Source organism: Nicotiana tomentosiformis, chromosome 2, assembly GCF_000390325.3.
Source record: "Nicotiana tomentosiformis chromosome 2, ASM39032v3, whole genome shotgun sequence".
In the NCBI taxonomy this organism is placed as follows: domain Eukaryota; kingdom Viridiplantae; phylum Streptophyta; class Magnoliopsida; order Solanales; family Solanaceae; genus Nicotiana; species Nicotiana tomentosiformis.
The window spans coordinates 187,795,144-187,813,876 of NC_090813.1; the positions used below are offsets into that span (position 1 = coordinate 187,795,144).

An 18,733-nucleotide genomic window follows, 5' to 3' on the forward strand; every position below is an offset into this window, starting at 1 on the left:
TATTTCTCCTTTTCTGTTTTTTTTCTTATATGTTTAATAAAAAGTTGATAAATAAATTTAACTAAGAAATACTACATTGTCATTACGTTTCATTGTACGACCTTATTGTGATAATAAAAACCCGTCGTACATCCTAGTTATTTTTATGCGAAACATAAATTTATGTGTAAAAATTACTAAAAATACAATAAATAATAAATATGAACTCATAACTTTAATAATGAATTTAATGTTAAAAATCTTAAAATTGATCTCGTGAAATCTACCTTTACACGTAGACTTCACGTGCCACACAGTTCCATTCGATCTACTTGCCATTATGTGTAATGTTCAAACTACTATGATCATTAACGTTTGATTGGCAAATGAAATTAACTCAATATCATTAACGTTTTCTCTTAATATTGTTAATTAGTTTATTCCTTGATCCCAATATCCTTCTTTAGTCCTTCTATCTTGGCTTGTTTTGATTCATGAGCAATAACTGATTTAGAATTTTAAATTAGACGTGGATGTAAAGTATTACGTTCATAAATATACATAACTATTTATAAATAACTCGACGCAAAAACCTTCAAATGAGTCGCAATTATCTTTGATATACATCCACTCGTGCTCATAGAATGTTTTATTTAAATGAGTTATAAGCATTCCGATGTGATATTACTCGTTTAATTTTAGTAGTTAAGAAAGAACGGCGAAATTCATTTGAACAACCGTATGAAAATAAGAGAAGAGAATATAGGTATACGAAATAAAGAAGTGTGGCATTATAAACCTCATAGTTATAACACGACATTCAACATTAGGAAAAGCTGTAAAATATGTCACTTAATACAATGCAAAACGTTCAAACAAACCCAAATAAATAATTAAATAAATAAAAAGAACGAAATTACACTCTTAACAAACTTTGATATCCAAACTTGCATGAAAATGTCACTCGACTTAAACTATGAAATATCCTCTTATGGCGATGGAAGACTTCCAGCCCCACTCCCTGAACCATCACAACCACCCCCCAACCCCCCTGCTCCACCCAACCCACCTACACCCCCTAACCCCCCTGCACCACCAAGTCCACCAGCACCACCCCCCAACCCACCTAATCCACCAAGTCCACCAGCACCAACCCCTACAGGTACCCCACCTAATCCATCAAGTCCACCAGTACCCCCTACCCCACCAAGTCCCCCTATCCCACTACCCCCTGCCCCACCAAGTCCCCCTAACCCACTACCCCCCGCCCCACCAAGTCCTCCTACCCCACCAAGTCCACTAGCACCACCAACTCCACCACCTAGACCACCACCAAGACCACCTACCCCACCACCAACTCCACCAACAGGCAGCCCATTGCTTCCAATACCACTAAATCCTCCAACACCACCAAACCCTACAAAATTTTTCTGATCAGTAAGACCTTTCTCACTAGGCACTTCTCTTGCTTTTGTGGTACAAACAACTACTAATAAACCAAGAAAAACAAATACCATGTTGGACAACTTAGCCATACTTCTTTTAAATAAGCCTCTCTTTTTTTTAATAAGCACCCTTGGACATATGATACCAGGTTCCTTCAATAGCCTTTTATAGGTAGAAATGGTTTGGTGTCTTGGTTGAGAAGGGATGGTAAGCATTAAATGGGATTCAATGCAATATCATGGCTCCTGTTTAAAATGGCTCTTTAAACAAAAGAACTCATCGGCTGTGTTTGGTACGAACAAAATTGGTTTTTTTTAGAAAATATTTTCTTGGAAATTTTTCTGTGTTTGGTTAGATAAGAGAAAAGATCTTTGGAAAAAATATAATTTAGTCAAATAATATATAAGATGAAATGGGTAAGGGCCGAGTAGCCGTGGCAAGTGGGGGAGGTCGCAGGCGCGGGTTCCGGTGGAGGTAGGGGTGGGTCGGGTGGGGGCGTGGGAAATAGAATGGGAAAGATCCGGAAAGAGTTTTGGAAAATATTTTAAGTTATTTTTCTCCGATCAGAAAAAAATGAGTTCGCCAGCAAAATATCTTTCAAAATATTTAAGCCAACCAAATATGAAAAAATTAAAACACTTGACATTATTATATATCGATCTTTAGTAGTTAAATATTTCACAAAATACTATCCCATTTGCTAATGTTATTATCAATATTCAATAAAAATATTTTGTACTATCTAATCAAATATCAGAAAAAAATAAAAATAAATTATTTTTCAAATAATAAGCCATTTCTCAGAAACAATTTCTAAAAAATGACTTATGTTATACCAAATTTACACAAAGTATTTGTTTTGTTTTTCTTTTTTGTGTCTCAACTAACTTTCAGCCATTTGCTTTACAAGCTAGCTGGAAATTATGGGCCAAACCAATGCAATGATTTACACATACTGATCATTACTAAGCTATTGTCACCCTGTTCGTCAGTCGGTACGGTATGATATTTAGATATTTCGGTTTGGTATTAGGTTTTCTAAAATATTATACTAATACCGTACCTAATTAAATTCGGTATAGTTCGGTTTTTTCCTTTTGGGTTATTCGGTACGATAACTTCGATTTGTTCGGCTTAAATATTAACTAGTGTATAGAGTCATAAACTGTAATATTCTTAATTAAAGTGCTCACAAATATAAAAATAAAAATGTTCTAAGCACTATTGATAAAAAATTTCTTCAAAACTAGCAAATATCAACCCATCAAGAGAAAAAAATACATAAAGGAATAAATTTAATCATTATCTTATTACTTGCTTAGAACTAATTTCTGAACTTAAAGAATACAACAAGAACTAATCCAACAAATACAATTCAATACACGAGAAGAAGCACCCCAAATAGTAAAAGTATTAGAGGATAAGAGTCAAAATCTACAACCTACATTGTTCCTCAATTTTTCTAAAGAAGTACATAGGCATTACTACTAGACTCAAAGAAGTATTATGTTATAGTTAATAATGTGTATTGTGTAACTTATTATATATTTCGGTACGATATTGGTATTTCGGTATTATTTTTTTAATTACCAAATATCATATCTAATACCAACATTTTGTAAAAATTTAAACCAAATACCAAAATGGCGAATACCAAATACCAAACTTTTCATTTCGGTATGATAATTTGGTATTTACCAAACTATGCACAATTCTGATCACTCCCATCCTGATGCTAAGAAATACACTACTATTTTTCATGCTAGCTAGTGTTATATGATCCTAATAATTGAATATATATATTACAAATATGTGCATTGGTAGTGCCAGAAATAAAAATTGAAGGGCCAAGTGGTATATGTTCAAATTTATAGCAGGCTTTGACATAGTATACAGTTATAGCCGAATTCTTCTGAAGAGTTTAACATCTGTATGTTAATATTGTGCAAGTCCTTTTCTTGACTTGGCCTGCGTGTATTATACCTAACATTCTAACTTGTTTTCAATCTCGACAAAGAAATAAAAGCATAACTTTCTGTTCGATTGTAGCGCCTCTTAGTCTTTTATTTTAGTCTGCCTTGTAAAAATTTCTCGGGTGTCTACGATATATTCGATTAATCCCGTGGTGAAGAGAAGTTTGGGCTTTTCATTCTTGTTCCTTTTAATTGAGCGAGATAAGGAAAACGAGATATCAAACGGAGAACTTCTTTTTATTATTCGGATGTAAACTAGTTATGAAATCAGTTTGACGTCCACCTGTGTTCTAGCTCGCCGAAGAGCTAGATTTGCCTCAATTTTTGCCTTATTCCTTCGGGCTTTTTCACATTAGCTTCCACTATTTCAAGAGTTTGCTGAGCTTCTTGTGGATCAATGCCGATGTTTTTACATCATCAGGTTAAATGATCTACATAACAAGTAATCATCTAAAAAATTCTGATTTTTTAACTTACAAATATACATAAATAACCTCTTTTTGTTTCTCACCCGAAGTCCAATATTCGTATTAAGATCTCGATTAATTCGGATTCAGGCCTATAAAAACCATTAAAGTAAGCAGCGTTTCCTATCAAAACTTTTTTTTATTCTCAAAACTCGAACTAAGACCTTGTTAAAGGTAGAAGAATTATATCCATTCACACCACCAACTCTTAATAGTATATTGTAAATAACATATTATAACCATTTAAAATACACAAATAATATTAAAATTATTTACATTGTAAAGGCAGCATATATCTACCTTTTCGAAAACCTAGGACATATACATGACTCACATAAATTCTCTCTTTGTTTAAGATATCTTCTTGGTAAATATGCAATGCAATAATATTGCAGTCTCCATCTGGTTGCCACGAATTAATCATATGGATGTTACACTTGTAGCTCATAGCATATATATTGCTTGTCATTAATGTGCACCTTATCATATGACCACGAAAATATCATGAGATAATTGTTCTAGTTGCGATTAAAGGCGGATTTAAAATTTAAGTTCTCTATCAGTCTAATTCTTAAGGTTTTTAGTATTTACCCATTATATTTTTAATATTATGAGTTTATGTTTATTATTTACTACAATTTTAGTGAATTTACATATAAATTTATGCGACAACAAAAATATTAGATTCAGATAAACCTACTATCTCAAGGCTCCTCCGCCCCTTGCTGAAATGCCTGCCATCCTATAATGCCAAGTAACATTAATTGCATTTAGAGCAGAGGAAATAGAAAATTTACCTGCATTTGCTGCGTCTTATTAGTAAAACTAACATTTTTTTTTTTGTAACTAACTTTTTTATTAATCACCAATGTAAATCTTTACATAACCATAACTCGACTAACTCAGTCAGTTATCTATTAAAAACACCTAAAGACAAAGCCTATACATTATAAACTACAAACTATCTACTAAAACTGAAGGCTGTGCATGATGGTTTGGATGCGTGGTGTTGTTCTGACATGGCATATCACTACTATCTCTTTTGCAACTGCTTCCCAATTTTTACTCCTCTTATAGAATATTCTATGGTTTCTCTCCATCCATATAGCATATCGACATTTCGTATATGACATCCTGAATATTTGAGCTTGTGGCGATCTCCCTTTTTAGCTTTTGATAGCCCATTCCAGATGGTGGCTCCAATGTGTATACTTGTAGTTTTGCTGTTGAAGCCACTGCAGAGTCTTTTCCTAAATTTTCTTGGTGTTTTCCTAAATTTTCTTGGTGCATTCACATTCTGCTAGCAGGTGATCTGTTGATTCATCTTGGGCTTGACATAGACTGCATTTTACTTCTACATTTATTTCCCATCTTATGAGTTGGTCAACAATTTACCCTGTAATCCTAGCCACATAATTATCTTGGCTTTAGGTCGAGCATCATTTCTATACATGAGACATTTTCACGACACTCTGGTATAGTTGGGTAGTAGTTGCTTATATATCAAGCTAGTGATGTTATTCTTTGTTGATCCATCATTTCGTATTAGCTTTAGATCCTCTCTAGCTTCCATTATCTTCCGAATGATCCAACAGGTTTGTTGAGGAATGCCTATATCCTGGATTTGTTAACCTCTTATATAGTATGCATGTACCCATCTAATCCACAACTTGTCTTGTTTGTGAGTAAGGTCCCAACATGTCTTTGTCACATCATCTTTGTTCCACAATTTGATGTTAATTAGGTTTAGTCCTCCCATGAACTTTGGAAAGCACACTCTTCCCCATGCTAACAGTGCTTTCTCTGTGACTGTGTTAGTCCCAGACCAGACAAAGCTCCTACAGTAAGCCTCTATGAGTGGCAGAATTTTTTAAGGTATTAGGAATAATTGAGCCCGATATGCCTGAACCCCAAACACAACTAATTGTACCAACTGAACCATGCCTACATAAGAGAGTTTTTTTGGCAGTCCGGAAAGTAATTCTAGCTATAATCTTGTCAACAAGTGGATTCCACTGGATAAGGTTTAGCTTATTTGTTGATAGTGGTATACCAAGGTACTTAAAAGGAAGGTGTCCTTGATTGAACCCTAGCTTAGCTAAGATTGCTTCTCTCTCCTGTTGTTGAACCCCTCCAAAATATACACAACTCTTCCCCATATTAGCCTGAAGCTGTAGAGAAGTGAAGGAAGCACTGTTGCATTGTTTCTACTAATGTTAGGTCACCTCTAGTGAACATAAGTAACAACAACAACAACAACAACAACAACAACGATCCAGTGAAATTCCACTAGTGGGGTTTGGGGAGGGTAGTGTGTACGCAGACCTTACCCCTACCCCGAGGGAGTAGAGAGGCTATTTCCGAAAGACCCTCGGCTCAAGCTAGTGAACATAAGTAAATCATCTGCAAAACTGAGATGAGTGATTCCCTGTTTAGCACATCTAGGATGATATTTAAAATCTTTTACTTCTTTGAGTTTATTGAGGCTTCTACTAAGATACTCCATAGCCATAGCAAAGAGAAAATGGGACATTGGATCCCCTTTCCTGAGGCGTTTTGCAGCATTAAAAGGCACAGTTGGTTCCCCATTTATCACAATGGTATAGTTCACTGTATGCACATATTTCATTATCCATGTGATAAATTGAGGTGGGAAACCTAGTTCAAACATGACTTGCTCCAAAAAAGGCCATTCAACAGAATCATATGCCTTTTGAAGATTAATTTTGATCATGCACCTAGGTGATACTTGCTTCGTGGAATATGACTTCACTAGTTCATTGGCAAGTATGATATTGTCAGTAATTTTTCTTCCTGGTATGAAGCCTGCATGTGCTTGACAGATGATATCAGCAATCATTGGTTGTATTCTAGATGCCAATATCCTTGTTATAATCTTATATAGGACAGAACAACATGCAATTGGCATATACTCCTTTATTGTGGTAGGGTAAGTAGTTTTTGGCACTAATGTAATAGCAGTATAATTGAATGCCTTATACATTTTCCCAGTACTAAAGAAATCTTTGACTGCTTCCACTATATCTCCCTTCACTACCTGCCAGGCTTTTTTGAAGAAGCAGGAGTTATAACCATCTACATCTGGGGACTTCTCATCTCCTATTGAATTCAATGCTTTGAATACCTCCTGCTTAGTGACCTCTGTACATAAGTCAAGTTTCTATTTATGGGATAGGGTAGGGCCTTTCCTCATGGTGTGCTTGTTCACTGCTGGCAAAATTTTAGGCCTTTGTAGAAAGCTACAATCTATTCTTTGATGCTTTGAGGGTCTATGAGTTTAGTGCCAAACATTGAAGTTATCTCATTAATCTGGTTTCTTTGTGCATTTTCTTTGACAATAGCTGAGAAGTATTTTGTGTTAGAATCCCCTGGTCTTATCTAGTGTGCCTTGAATTTCTGATGCAATGCTTGCTCCTCAATCATATATCATTTCCCCAAGTTGTGTAACCGATGTCTCTCCATTTTCACTAACGCATCAGAATATTGGTTACTGATTTGTTTCTGAGTGTTAATCAATTCAGCTCTAGTCTTCTCAATCTTGTGAGATATAAACTTGAACTCTTCATTGTTCAGCTGCTTTAACATGGGCCTGAGAGCTTTTAGCTTTAGCCAAATATCTTTCATCTTGTTGTCAGCTATATTATTTTTCTATATTTGGTCTACAAGTTGTAAGAAGTTGTCATGGTTAGCCCATACATTAAAAAATCTAAATGGTACCTTAATGTTGTGCTTTAGATTGGCCATTACTACCTAGTACCTTTAGAGAGTGATCTGATATGAGGGGAACATCATATTCCACAGGTAAGTATCCCATTGCATCATCCACTCATGATTCCCAAATGTTCTGTCTAGTCTACTGTAGATTCTATCTGTACCACTTTGTTTATTGGTCCATGTATAGTATTCACCTTTCCATTAGAGTTCATTGAGTATTAAGCCTTGCATACAATCATCATAGTCTTTAGTCTCTGCATAGATGTCTGGGTTCGCAAACATTTTGTCTTATGGTAATATTATTGCATTGAAGTCACCAGTAACTATCCATGGGATGCTTATCCCATGTGCCACCTCTTTCAAGTTCCCCCATAAGGTTGTCTTTTAGTCTATTGTATTGTAACCATTTACAATAGTTAGCAAGCAATTCATAGGACCTGTATGGCTTTTAACATGATAATGTATTAGCTGAGCTTCAGTTTTGAGCATTTGCACTGCATAGCAATTTGGATCCCACCTACCTAAATTCTCTCATTTGTTGGTTTATGGTAGTTCATTAGTTTCTCCCATCTTGGCATTATCTTTTGGGCATTGTGTTCTTTAACTTTTGTCTCTACCAATCCTGCCAGTTTGATGTTATTATTCTTCATGTAGTTCCTCAATCCCTTTTGTTTATACCTCTTATTTACTCCTTTAGCATTCCAAAATAACCACTTTCTAGAGTAAAGTTTGGATCCCTACCCCTATCTAGGAGTATGAATTTGTTTTCACTATGCCCCTTTCTACTTGGTTCTGATCCATGTTTTGTAGGTGTTGCTCTGAGCTCAGGGAAGTTCTGAAGATTAAAAGATGGACTTGCACTGGCTTTACCCTCTGTATGATGCATGATATAATTTTCTCCTGCCTCTGCTGATTGGTGTGCATGTGTTCCAGTTGTTCTTGAACTTCTTGGTTGTTCTAGATTTGGTGGCCTTAGTACACCTTCATCTATTATCCTCTTCTGCTTAGGATCCTCTTGTTGTCTCTTCTATTGGAGAGATTATTCTGGTACTGCATTTTGTTCTGTAGATGATACTATAGGGCCATTGGATCTCCATTCATATGTGACATGTTTGTTATCTCTTTTCCTTTGTTGTTATTGCACTAGAGGTTTGGCTCTGGATTAGCAACTATGACTAACAATCCGACACTTCTCACAAAACATAGGCTTCCAATCATAGGTTACCTATTGCTGAAATTTTCTTCCTTTTGGGTCAATCACAGTGATTTCATCAGGAAAAGTTCGACTCACATTTTCTTCAAGTAGCATTCGTGCATAAGATATCCTTGTTTGTTGAGTAGTACATTCATCAGCATACAAGGGTGTGCCTAGAACACTAGAAATTCTGCTCAACGACTTACTACTCAAGCAGCTCATTGGTAGATTAGGAAATTTCACCCAAAGAGGGATGTCAGTTGGAAACTCCTTGATAAAATCCAACTCAATTGTCCAAGGTTTCAAGATTATCGGTCTATTATTTATTGTATATGGCCCAACATAGAAAACATCATGCATATCACTGATAGAGTGAAACTTAAGCACATAGTAACCTTCTTCATGATAATAAACATTATGAGTAGAAACTTTAGACCAATTTTGCTCAATGTAATGACACATTGCATTATATCCTTGAGTCTCACCAATAATGTAAGCTATTAATGCACATCTCCATTTCTCTTCCTCTGGTGCTACTTCATTTTCTTCCAATTGCCACTGGTGGTTGGCCATCCACCAGTTGGGGAGGGATGTATGAAAGGGTCATGCCATTAGTAACTGACCTATTACTTTTAAACAGATTAGTCCATGTCCCCATATGCTTTAGATCTTCTGCTCGTTTTTGGTTAGCTTGTTCTGCATCTTTCACTGTTTCATTAGTTACTGTAGCATTTCCTCCTAGTGGCTGTTGTGTACTATTTGCTGCAATCACTTCTGTTTCCTTTACCATTTGTGTACCCTCTGTATCCTTGGTAATTACAATCCCTTCGATTGACTTAGGATTAGCAATTGGCAGCCCCTCAATTGACTTAGGATTTGGAATTTGGGGTTTTCTCCTTCAGGGCTAGGAGATGATTCCTCACTTAATTGTAGTCATTGTGCCACTGTTTTAGGGTTTGTTGTAGATCCCAGTGCGTTATTTCTCTTATCCTTCATTATCTGTATTGAGGTAGTTTCTGCTATCTTAGGTCGGGCTCCCTCTGTTTGTACACGATCTTCCACTGAGCTCCCAAAAGCAACTAGCGGAACTTTCTTAGGTCTTCCTCGTCCTCGTCCTCGTCCTCGTCCTCGTCCCCGTCCCCGTCCTCGCCCTCTTGCCATGGACGATTCCGGCGTACAGTTAGCTAACTTGCACCAATCGCATGAGAGAGAAGAGAGACTTTTCTTTGCCCTCTTTTTAGAAAACTAACATTTTAATCATGCCGAATTGTGTTAAATAGAAATAAAATAGGAGCAATATTTGAGGTTCATGTTGAGGCAGATATTTGAAATCTGATTAGTTAGACGATTAAAAGAAAGGATCACTCAGCCCTATGCTCCAAGCGAACACGGGTACAATAGTCACATGTAAGCAATGAAGATCAAGCCTTGCATAATATGTACACAAATATATTAGAAGTTAGAATATAGAAAACAAACTAGAATGTAGGAACCAATAAGCTTCAAATTATGGATCCGTTTCTAGTTTGAACTCATGGAATTTAAATTTTGAATTTGTAATCAGATCATCACTTATAAAATAATTAGAGGTAAATATTAATTATACGCATTAATTAATAACCTATTAAAAGTTGTAATTATTTTTTATAATAAGTTAAAGTAGTAAAAGTTTTAGATTATCTATCTATCTATCTATATATATATATATATATATATATATATATATATACTTTTTCTATTGAATATATTTCTATTTATCCTCGTCAGTCATCTAAGTTATGTATTAGAATATATATCCAAGTTTGAGAGGAAGAATAATATCTTATTTAATCTATACTATATTAAAAGCACGAAGGCCCTATCGAAATACCGTTCGCCTTTTGTGCATTATATGTTGGACATACTTGTAAATGTAATCGTTAATTTGTTTGGAAAAAATCAAAAAGTGTCGTGTGCTTAATTCCTTTTAGGTTTAGAATTCTTTAGAATTTGCATTATTTGGGTTTTGGAATTCTGGCCTCGCGAGTTCTTTTTTCCTTTGGTTCTTGTTTTCTTTAGTGTTAGGATTCTTGGGATCCTTTTTCGTAGGTTTTTATTTTCTTTAGTTTTATGATTCTTTAGATTCTGTCTTTTTAATTACGGTATGTATTTTTCTCATTGTTCCTTTTGTGTTCGTTTAGGATGTAATTTTCATTGTCTCTTTTGTGTAGGTTTAGTTTCTTATATCATTATTACTATATCAGATTTAAAAAACTCATTCCTATGAAATCGGTAAAATAACACTCCTATTCGTAATCAAGTAAACAAATAAAAACCTAAATAGAAAAGCACATACATGAAAGAACCTTAATAATAAAAAGAATGAGTTTAGTTACAAATCTATTACTTTCTCAACCGTTTTTCTTTGTCAATATTATATTGGTTTGATCCTTGGCTTGATATCATGTGATTGAAGCTGTAGTATAAGTTCGGTTGTGTAGTTTTGTTTTACTACCTTTTATGATTTATGCTACATTTTGGTATTACCCGAGATATCATTTTGGCGTATGTACCATTCTTAGATTTTATTTTTATTTTCTTGATACCGGTGTTTTATGTGTAATTTTTATTTTATAACTGGGGGAAATTAACTTTATGTATTCCACTGCGATGCATGGAGATAGTCATACTGTCAATTAGTGATCGACGTATAGGGCCAAAGTCAGCTTCTTATGCTACTTGTAGATTGTTGTAGTTTACTTTTAATCAAGAAAATCAGCTTTAACTGATATTACTTTAATGTCACGGATATACACCGATCTACTTTGATTTTATAATTTTCTATATCCATTGGTTGCCTCTAGAAAACTAGAGTCCTCCGACAATATTACTATTCAGGAACATAATTCAAATTTATTTATTTTTTAAACACCTGCTCAGTTAAAATACCATTACATAAATTGAGATGGTAGAAGTATTACTTTGGGATATGTTAATTTTTCCTTTCATGTTGTAATTTTCAGCACTTTTGCTTATTTTATCTTATTTTATAGCTCAAACATATTTTTAAATAATATCTATATAATTTGTAAAATAGTTTACTCAATAACATAGGATACACGTACAACGCGTGTATCATAAGACTAGTTTAAGAAAAGGGACGGAACTAGATAAGAATATTTAATTGAATCCCCTTAATTGAAAATTATATTGATCAGTACCCGATGCACTAAGCTCCCGCTATGCGCAAGGTCCGAAGAAGGGGCAGACCACAAGGGTCTATTGTATACAGCCTTACCCTGCATTTCTGCAAGAGAGACTTCAAAGCCTTTGCTGAACCAGTGGCACCTGCATCTCATTTTTTGAAAATTATATTGATCAGTAAAAGAAAAAATGCATTTCTTTTGTTATGTATAAATTGTTGAATTGTTTGGCATAAGAAAAAAATTCTAGTAGTGCTAAAAAGTTCAAAAATTACTTTGCTCAAATCCTAAGTGGCATCATTTTATATTTTTGAATCCATAAATTCCTGGCTCTGTCAGGGTTAAGAAGGCCTCTAGAGACGATAGGAAGTTCACTAAAAATTTAACATTAATAAGTGTTACCTTTCTACATTGTTAGCTAGGAATCTGCACCTTATTTTGTTAATAGTTTTGGTCTCTCTGATTTTTGGCCAGCAGTGGATTTAAGGACTGAGGGAGCCATGTGCAATTAATTGGTGAAATTTCAGTTTGCTGGTGCCTGGTGCTTGTGAAGTTGCATTCATTTCTTCCTTCTAATAAATACTAGTAAATAAATCTAAAAGGATTTAATTTATTATTTATATTGAAACTGTAAACTTTTTTATACAATCAGTGCAATTCTAATTGGTCATAATATGTAATTCCTCTATTTTTTAGTTACCATATCAAATTTGCTACGAAGAGTTATGTTATTGTAGGTTCAACTTAACATGTTAGTGTAAAAGTCATATTCATGGTTAGTTAGTACATAGAACTTAAACTAAATCTGGAAAAAAGGATGAAATTGTTAATATTTGAAGATTCAAAGATTATTCTTGAACTACAATTTATTTTTCAAATACTTTTTAGTAGGAAAAATTACTATTCATAATGGGATATTTTCATATATACCCACTTTTGGGGCACCGTTAAAGTTATACATGCATTGCACAAAATTTTATAAAGTGTATCTACTTGGATCTTAAGTAGTTCAATCTTTTCAATGCAATTTCAGAAATCAAATATAAAATTCTTCTATTTTTCAAATGCAACTTCAGAAAATATGCATAGAGGAATCATTTTTTTCTTATTTACGCATCATAATTTTTCGATATAGGAGATTCTGGTTCATTTCATTACATGTGGCTCCGTCACTGATGAAAAATAGAAGAATGATTTTTTATTCGGAATATTATATATCTCAATGAGGGGAGGGTCCATGTTGTTAAGGATAAAGAGATGAAGGATGTTTAATCAAAGAAAATAAACTTTTGAATTTTTTTTTTGGATATGCAAAAAGGAAATAGCGGGACAAAGTGAGTAATGTATAAAGGGCTACTTTCATTAATAGAAGACTATTAAAAATATAATACAAAAGATTAGTATTAATTAATAATTAATAAATATGGCAGTAAAATATTTATACATATAGCAGATTTCATTCAATTCAAATCAATAAGAATCAAGCTGCTTAAAAAGACAGTCCTAGTATTTAATATCATTCCCTATTTTTTCTCTCCATTCCATAACATATTTTATGTTTTCGTTGGAAACCAATCCATTCCATAACAGATTCTTTCCTTTCCATACATGGACTTTTTTATATAATGTAATGTAGAAAAATTATACATCTTTTTATTCTGATGAAATAAAATACATATATTTCATGAAAAAAAAATATAATATATGTTTGTGGTATATATACATTATAAATCATGTATTTTTTAGGAAAACATGTATATATATATATATATATATATATATATATATATATATATATATATATATATATATATATATATATATATATGCATATGGGATTTATATACGTCATTATATTTAAATATATATCATCGATCCATTCCATAACAGATTTTTTTCTTTTTATACATGGACCTTTTTATTCAACTAATCCTAGCAAAGTTATATATCTGTATATTCTAATGAAATAAAATACATATATTTCGTGAAAAAAGATATTATGTATGTTTTTGGTATATTATAAATCATGTATTTTTTTAGGAAAAACCATGTATATATGCATATGTTATTTATACACTTAATTATATTTAAATAGATATTATTAATATACCATTTATATTTTGCACTAATATAACATGCATATTTGTATAAATTATCCGTTTATAAACAGTATATGTGACATATTTCTTTTCTTCTATATACATATTAGTGGCATGCTAATATTTTAGATTAAATTTTATGTAAGATATTTGCTAGCAATATTCTTTGAATAATATCAATATAATAATGTATTATGATGTATATATATAAGTTATATATGTGGTATAAATACATATAAAAAAATATATATATGACATATTGATGGAATATTTACATTGTAAATTATCACAATATAATATACTTGAAATATATTAAAGATATATTTTGAGTTAAAATAAAATTGTACAGAAAAAAGATTAAAACTCAAAAAAAAAAAAAAATCTCATTGTGCAGAGGGAATTATTTTTGAGATATTCTTCTTTCAGAATCTTTGATATATTTGGGTAAGTGTTATTTATGGAAGAGAAAAAAAATTTATGGAAGAGTGAGGAAAAAAAAAATATAGTAAAAGGTGTATTAATGTAGAGGGATCCCTTAGTTAATGGAGTTACAAACGTGAAAGTGCTAAAAAGGTTAAAATATATATATATATATATATATATATATATATATATATATATATATATATATATATATATATATATATATATATATATATATGTCATTTTTGGAATAAACAAAGCCTACTATTATTTATGAGAATAATTTTTAAAAAGGGAGCAAGCATGTAAAAATCTCATGTATTAAATGAATCTTTAAACCAAACATACAGTGTAAAAATCCCCCAAAAGAGGCTCAAACAAATCCCAAAAGACCTAACATCTCGGTGAAGTACACAAACAATCATTCTTAGTGCTGTTATTTAGAGATTAGTCAATACTTATTTTTTTCCAGAAAATTTGAACTAAAAATCTTAATTACAGGATAATTCAGGTCATTTGTGTCCCGAAAAACTGAAATTCATGGCACATTGGCTAATTTCGAAATAGTAGTCCTTTAGAGTGGATACCTAGTGTCATTTCTAACTAAATGTCTGTTGAAGATTTAAAAAAAGGCCCTTTATGTTACTGGCCCTGAAGCCCATCCATAATGGACTTTTCCCCAAGACTTGTCTCCTTAGGCCCAATCTGAAACACAAGCCCAATATTCAAGTTCAAGTTCACCATCTCTTTCAATCTTATTCCAATTCAAGTTCAGAATCCAATTTTTATAGCCTCACAAAGAATAATGGTAACACTATATATCTGATTTCTGCTCATAATAATTAAAATAAAATTCTGGGGTTCCTTTTTCTATATCATAATACACACTGAGCAAAATATATACTTACATATATATATGGCTTCAACAGTTGCCTTTCATTCTACACTTTTTGTTTCACTGAAATCCCCTAAATGTTTTTACAGAAGTAATCAAATTACACTTTCTGCTCTCAACCCATCACCATTCTTTGCCTCAAATTCATTGCTAAAGTTGAAAAAGCAAACAGCTTTATCCACCAAACAATTCAAGAATCTCAGGAGAAACAACAAGTTTCAGGCCACACCCTTAATATTTGCAGTTCAATCCAATTTCTTGAAAGGTACAATCTTTTACTGCTATAGAGAACATTGTGGATTAGCTAAAGTGTTTTGAGTTAATTTCTTATTGTTTAACTGAAAATCTCAATTGGGGTTGGCTATATTAATAATCTGTATTTGTTTTCTTGTCTTTGGTCCTCTCTACACCTCGGGTGGGGGTAAGGTTGCGTACCCACTACCCTCTACTACTCGGCTCCTCGGGTGGGGTAAGGTGTGCGTATCCACTACCCTCTACTGCTCGGCTCCTCGGGTGGGGTAAGGTTTGCGTATCCACTACCCTCTACTACTCGGGTGGGGTAAGGTCTGCGTACTCACTACCCTCTACTACTCGGGTGGGTAAGGTCTGCGTACCCACTACCCTCTCCACACCCCACCGGTGTGATTTCACTGGGCCGTCATTGTTGTTGTTGTATTTGTTTTCTTGTATTTATGTTCAGTATTAGGAGGATTCATTGGACTATTTTTGGGTGTAGAGACTGAGTATGCTTTGTACATAGGTGGAACTGATATTAGCCTTTTGTGACCATTAATGAATAAACCCATTGTTTAGCTTGGAATTCTCTGATTTTTTGCTCTGCTAGTAGCATCTACATTGGTACATCCCGTGGCGAAGCCAGGAACTTAAGGGTGTTCAAGATCCTATATGTATGTATAAAAAGCAATATGTGACCTACTATACAGGAGTAGAGGTGGAGCCAGGATTTGAAACTTATGGGTTCGGGATTCTTGTCATTTTAAGTTATGGAGTTCTAAATTAACATCTTGTACATGAATGAATTTCTTAAGACAAATACAGAGATTGGACCAAAGTTACTGGGTTCGGCCAAACCCGTAACGTCAACACTAGCTCCACCTCTTCATAGGAGTATAATTTTTCGGTGAAGGCTATTGAATAGACCACCCTTCGCCGGGGTTGTAGCTCCGCTCCTGGTTACATCTTGTTTTAGTACTATATTCATGGATGATTAAAAATATTACTTCAGGGTTTTTTTTTTTTTTTTTTTTTTTGTAATTAACTTTTTGACAAATCAAACAGTGATAGTGCCTGTCTTTCGGGTCCTATTATATAGGAGCTTGGTTCTACTATAGGGATTGTTCCAAATGCAAGACTTACGCAGAACAGCTTGTTTGGATTAAAAGACAAGGCAGGAATCAAGTTTTCAAATTGAAGATTATTTGATAGTACTAGTAGGAACTAGGAAGAAATTGAAGTAGTTCTGGAACCGTGCTTAAGCCATTGGCAACTAGGGAGGTGTGGAGTACTTCCCAGTTTTTCCCTTTGTTTATTGGATGCTATGACATTTTAAATGATGTTAGTTGTGAAGTTTTATACCCGAATTTCAGGAAAATAGCACTTGAATGTTGCAAAGATATTTAGAAGAGAATTCTTGTTTGTGCTCTATCCAAAAACTAGACACATCTTATAGAGCATTCTTGATGTATTGGGATGTTCTAATGGGGCATGAGTTGTTAGTACTTACATGTAAAGAATCATGACTGCATTCTGAAGCAGTTTGACCTTAATGTTCTTTGCTGCTGCTTGCATTGAGATAAGTACTTATGCTTATCAGGACAACAAACTTCAATGGCAAAAGAATTTCTTTCGAAATTTAAAAACTATCCTTTGGAAGTGTCAATGCACAGGGTCTTTGCGGGCAATTGTACTGGAAGTTAGTTCTCCCTAAAGAAGGCATTTTTTCCGCACATTTGGACTTAAAGAACAAGCCGCTATTTGTATTCTTTATGTCCTATTTAGGTAGAATAAAATATAAAATGTTAGGAAAATTTTAGTTAGAAAAAGGAGCATTTTCAGATAGCTTCGTGTAGAACAGTAAGTTTTCGTTTGCCTTATTTTCTTGACTTATAGTCTAGACTCCAATGATTATTCCAATGTGTGCTGAAATTTTAATAGTTCTTCAAACTGCATGGAGAGTTGGAAAGGATGGAATTGAAGCTGGAACCAGCATGGTACCTGTAAGTCGAGTTTGTGTCAATTTGATCATGTTATCAATGATGATACTAGAAGATCGTGTTTATCCATTTACCGAATTGCATATACTTCTCTTGTTTGATGTTAGGATGCCATCCCAAGACCGATAGCCAGGATTTCTGTGACCGTAGTTGCAGGGGCCCTTGCTCTTTTTGCACTCAAGTCATTCCTGTCAACAGCTTTCTTCGCGTTGGTATGTTTCCAGCACCTCAGGAACACATAGCTACTACTTTGGCTTCATTCTTCACTTTTTTAGGGAACATTGTCATTGTTGCAGCAATAAAAACTTCTGGTATTACTTAGCACAGTTCACTCATAAAACTATAAAGCCCAAAAACCTCAATCTGACTTATCTTTTCCCCTCTCTAAAGTGGAAGGAACATTCAAAAGTTCCTCAGTGCTCCATGTCTGCTTTTAGCTTTATTCATTATTTTCCTTCTTCTTAGCTTTTCATAATAGATCTTCAAACTAACCTTTGTTCATTGACGACTAAAATTCCTCGTTAATGTATAGGCGATGATGGGAGTCATTTACTTTGGATTTATAGCCTTGAACAAAGACGATGGTCCAAAAGGTGGTGGAGGCACAGGCACCACTTCCGTTGACGACAGTCTAGGAGAAGCAAGGAGAATAATGGAAAAGTATAAGTAAGAAATGCAGAAATGGATCTTGTTCGTGGTAATTATTAGTGTCTCTGACTTGCTCCAATATTACTAGTAGGCTTTCAAATCTTATAGTAAAGGAATTCCCTATTCTTGAATGTATTCGTTAAGGGGTAATGTGGCTGGTTGTAAATTTCTGGGTGTCTTGTACCTATATTAGTTATTTAAGAGCAGTGTCCTGAGAATTTATGCTGTAATGCTTACAGTTTTCCTTTTTATTCCTAAAAATTCCCTGTTTTATACTGCATAAAGACCAACCTCCATGTTATTTCAGATCTACTTTTCGCTTTTTAGCACTTTTAGGCACGGGTGGGCATAATACCGACCGAACTGATAATTTCAGTTTATTCGGTTCGGTTTATTTGGTTTTTCAGTCAGTTTCGGTTTATATTTTTTAAAAATTTGGTGTTCGGTTCGATGTTCG

General features: G+C 33.8%; 2 protein-coding genes across 2 annotated transcripts; one reads left to right on the plus strand and one right to left on the minus strand.

Annotated features, from left to right (window-relative positions):
* Positions 1 to 968: 968 nt before the first annotated feature.
* LOC104115082 (uncharacterized) lies at positions 969 to 1,745 on the minus strand. The gene is made up of 2 exons (XM_070194799.1): positions 1,271 to 1,745; positions 969 to 1,105 (listed from the first exon to the last, which is right to left on the minus strand). The coding sequence occupies exons 1-2, from the start codon at positions 1,638 to 1,640 to the stop codon at positions 969 to 971; spliced, it is 507 nt and encodes a 168-aa protein (XP_070050900.1). The 5' UTR covers positions 1,641 to 1,745.
* Positions 1,746 to 15,284: 13,539 nt separating this feature from the next.
* Positions 15,285 to 18,560, plus strand: LOC104102724 (uncharacterized). The gene is made up of 4 exons (XM_009610525.4): positions 15,285 to 15,659; positions 17,570 to 17,631; positions 17,736 to 17,840; positions 18,161 to 18,560. The coding sequence occupies exons 1-4, from the start codon at positions 15,416 to 15,418 to the stop codon at positions 18,296 to 18,298; spliced, it is 549 nt and encodes a 182-aa protein (XP_009608820.1). The 5' UTR covers positions 15,285 to 15,415; the 3' UTR covers positions 18,299 to 18,560.
* The last annotated feature ends 173 nt before the right edge of the window (positions 18,561 to 18,733 follow it).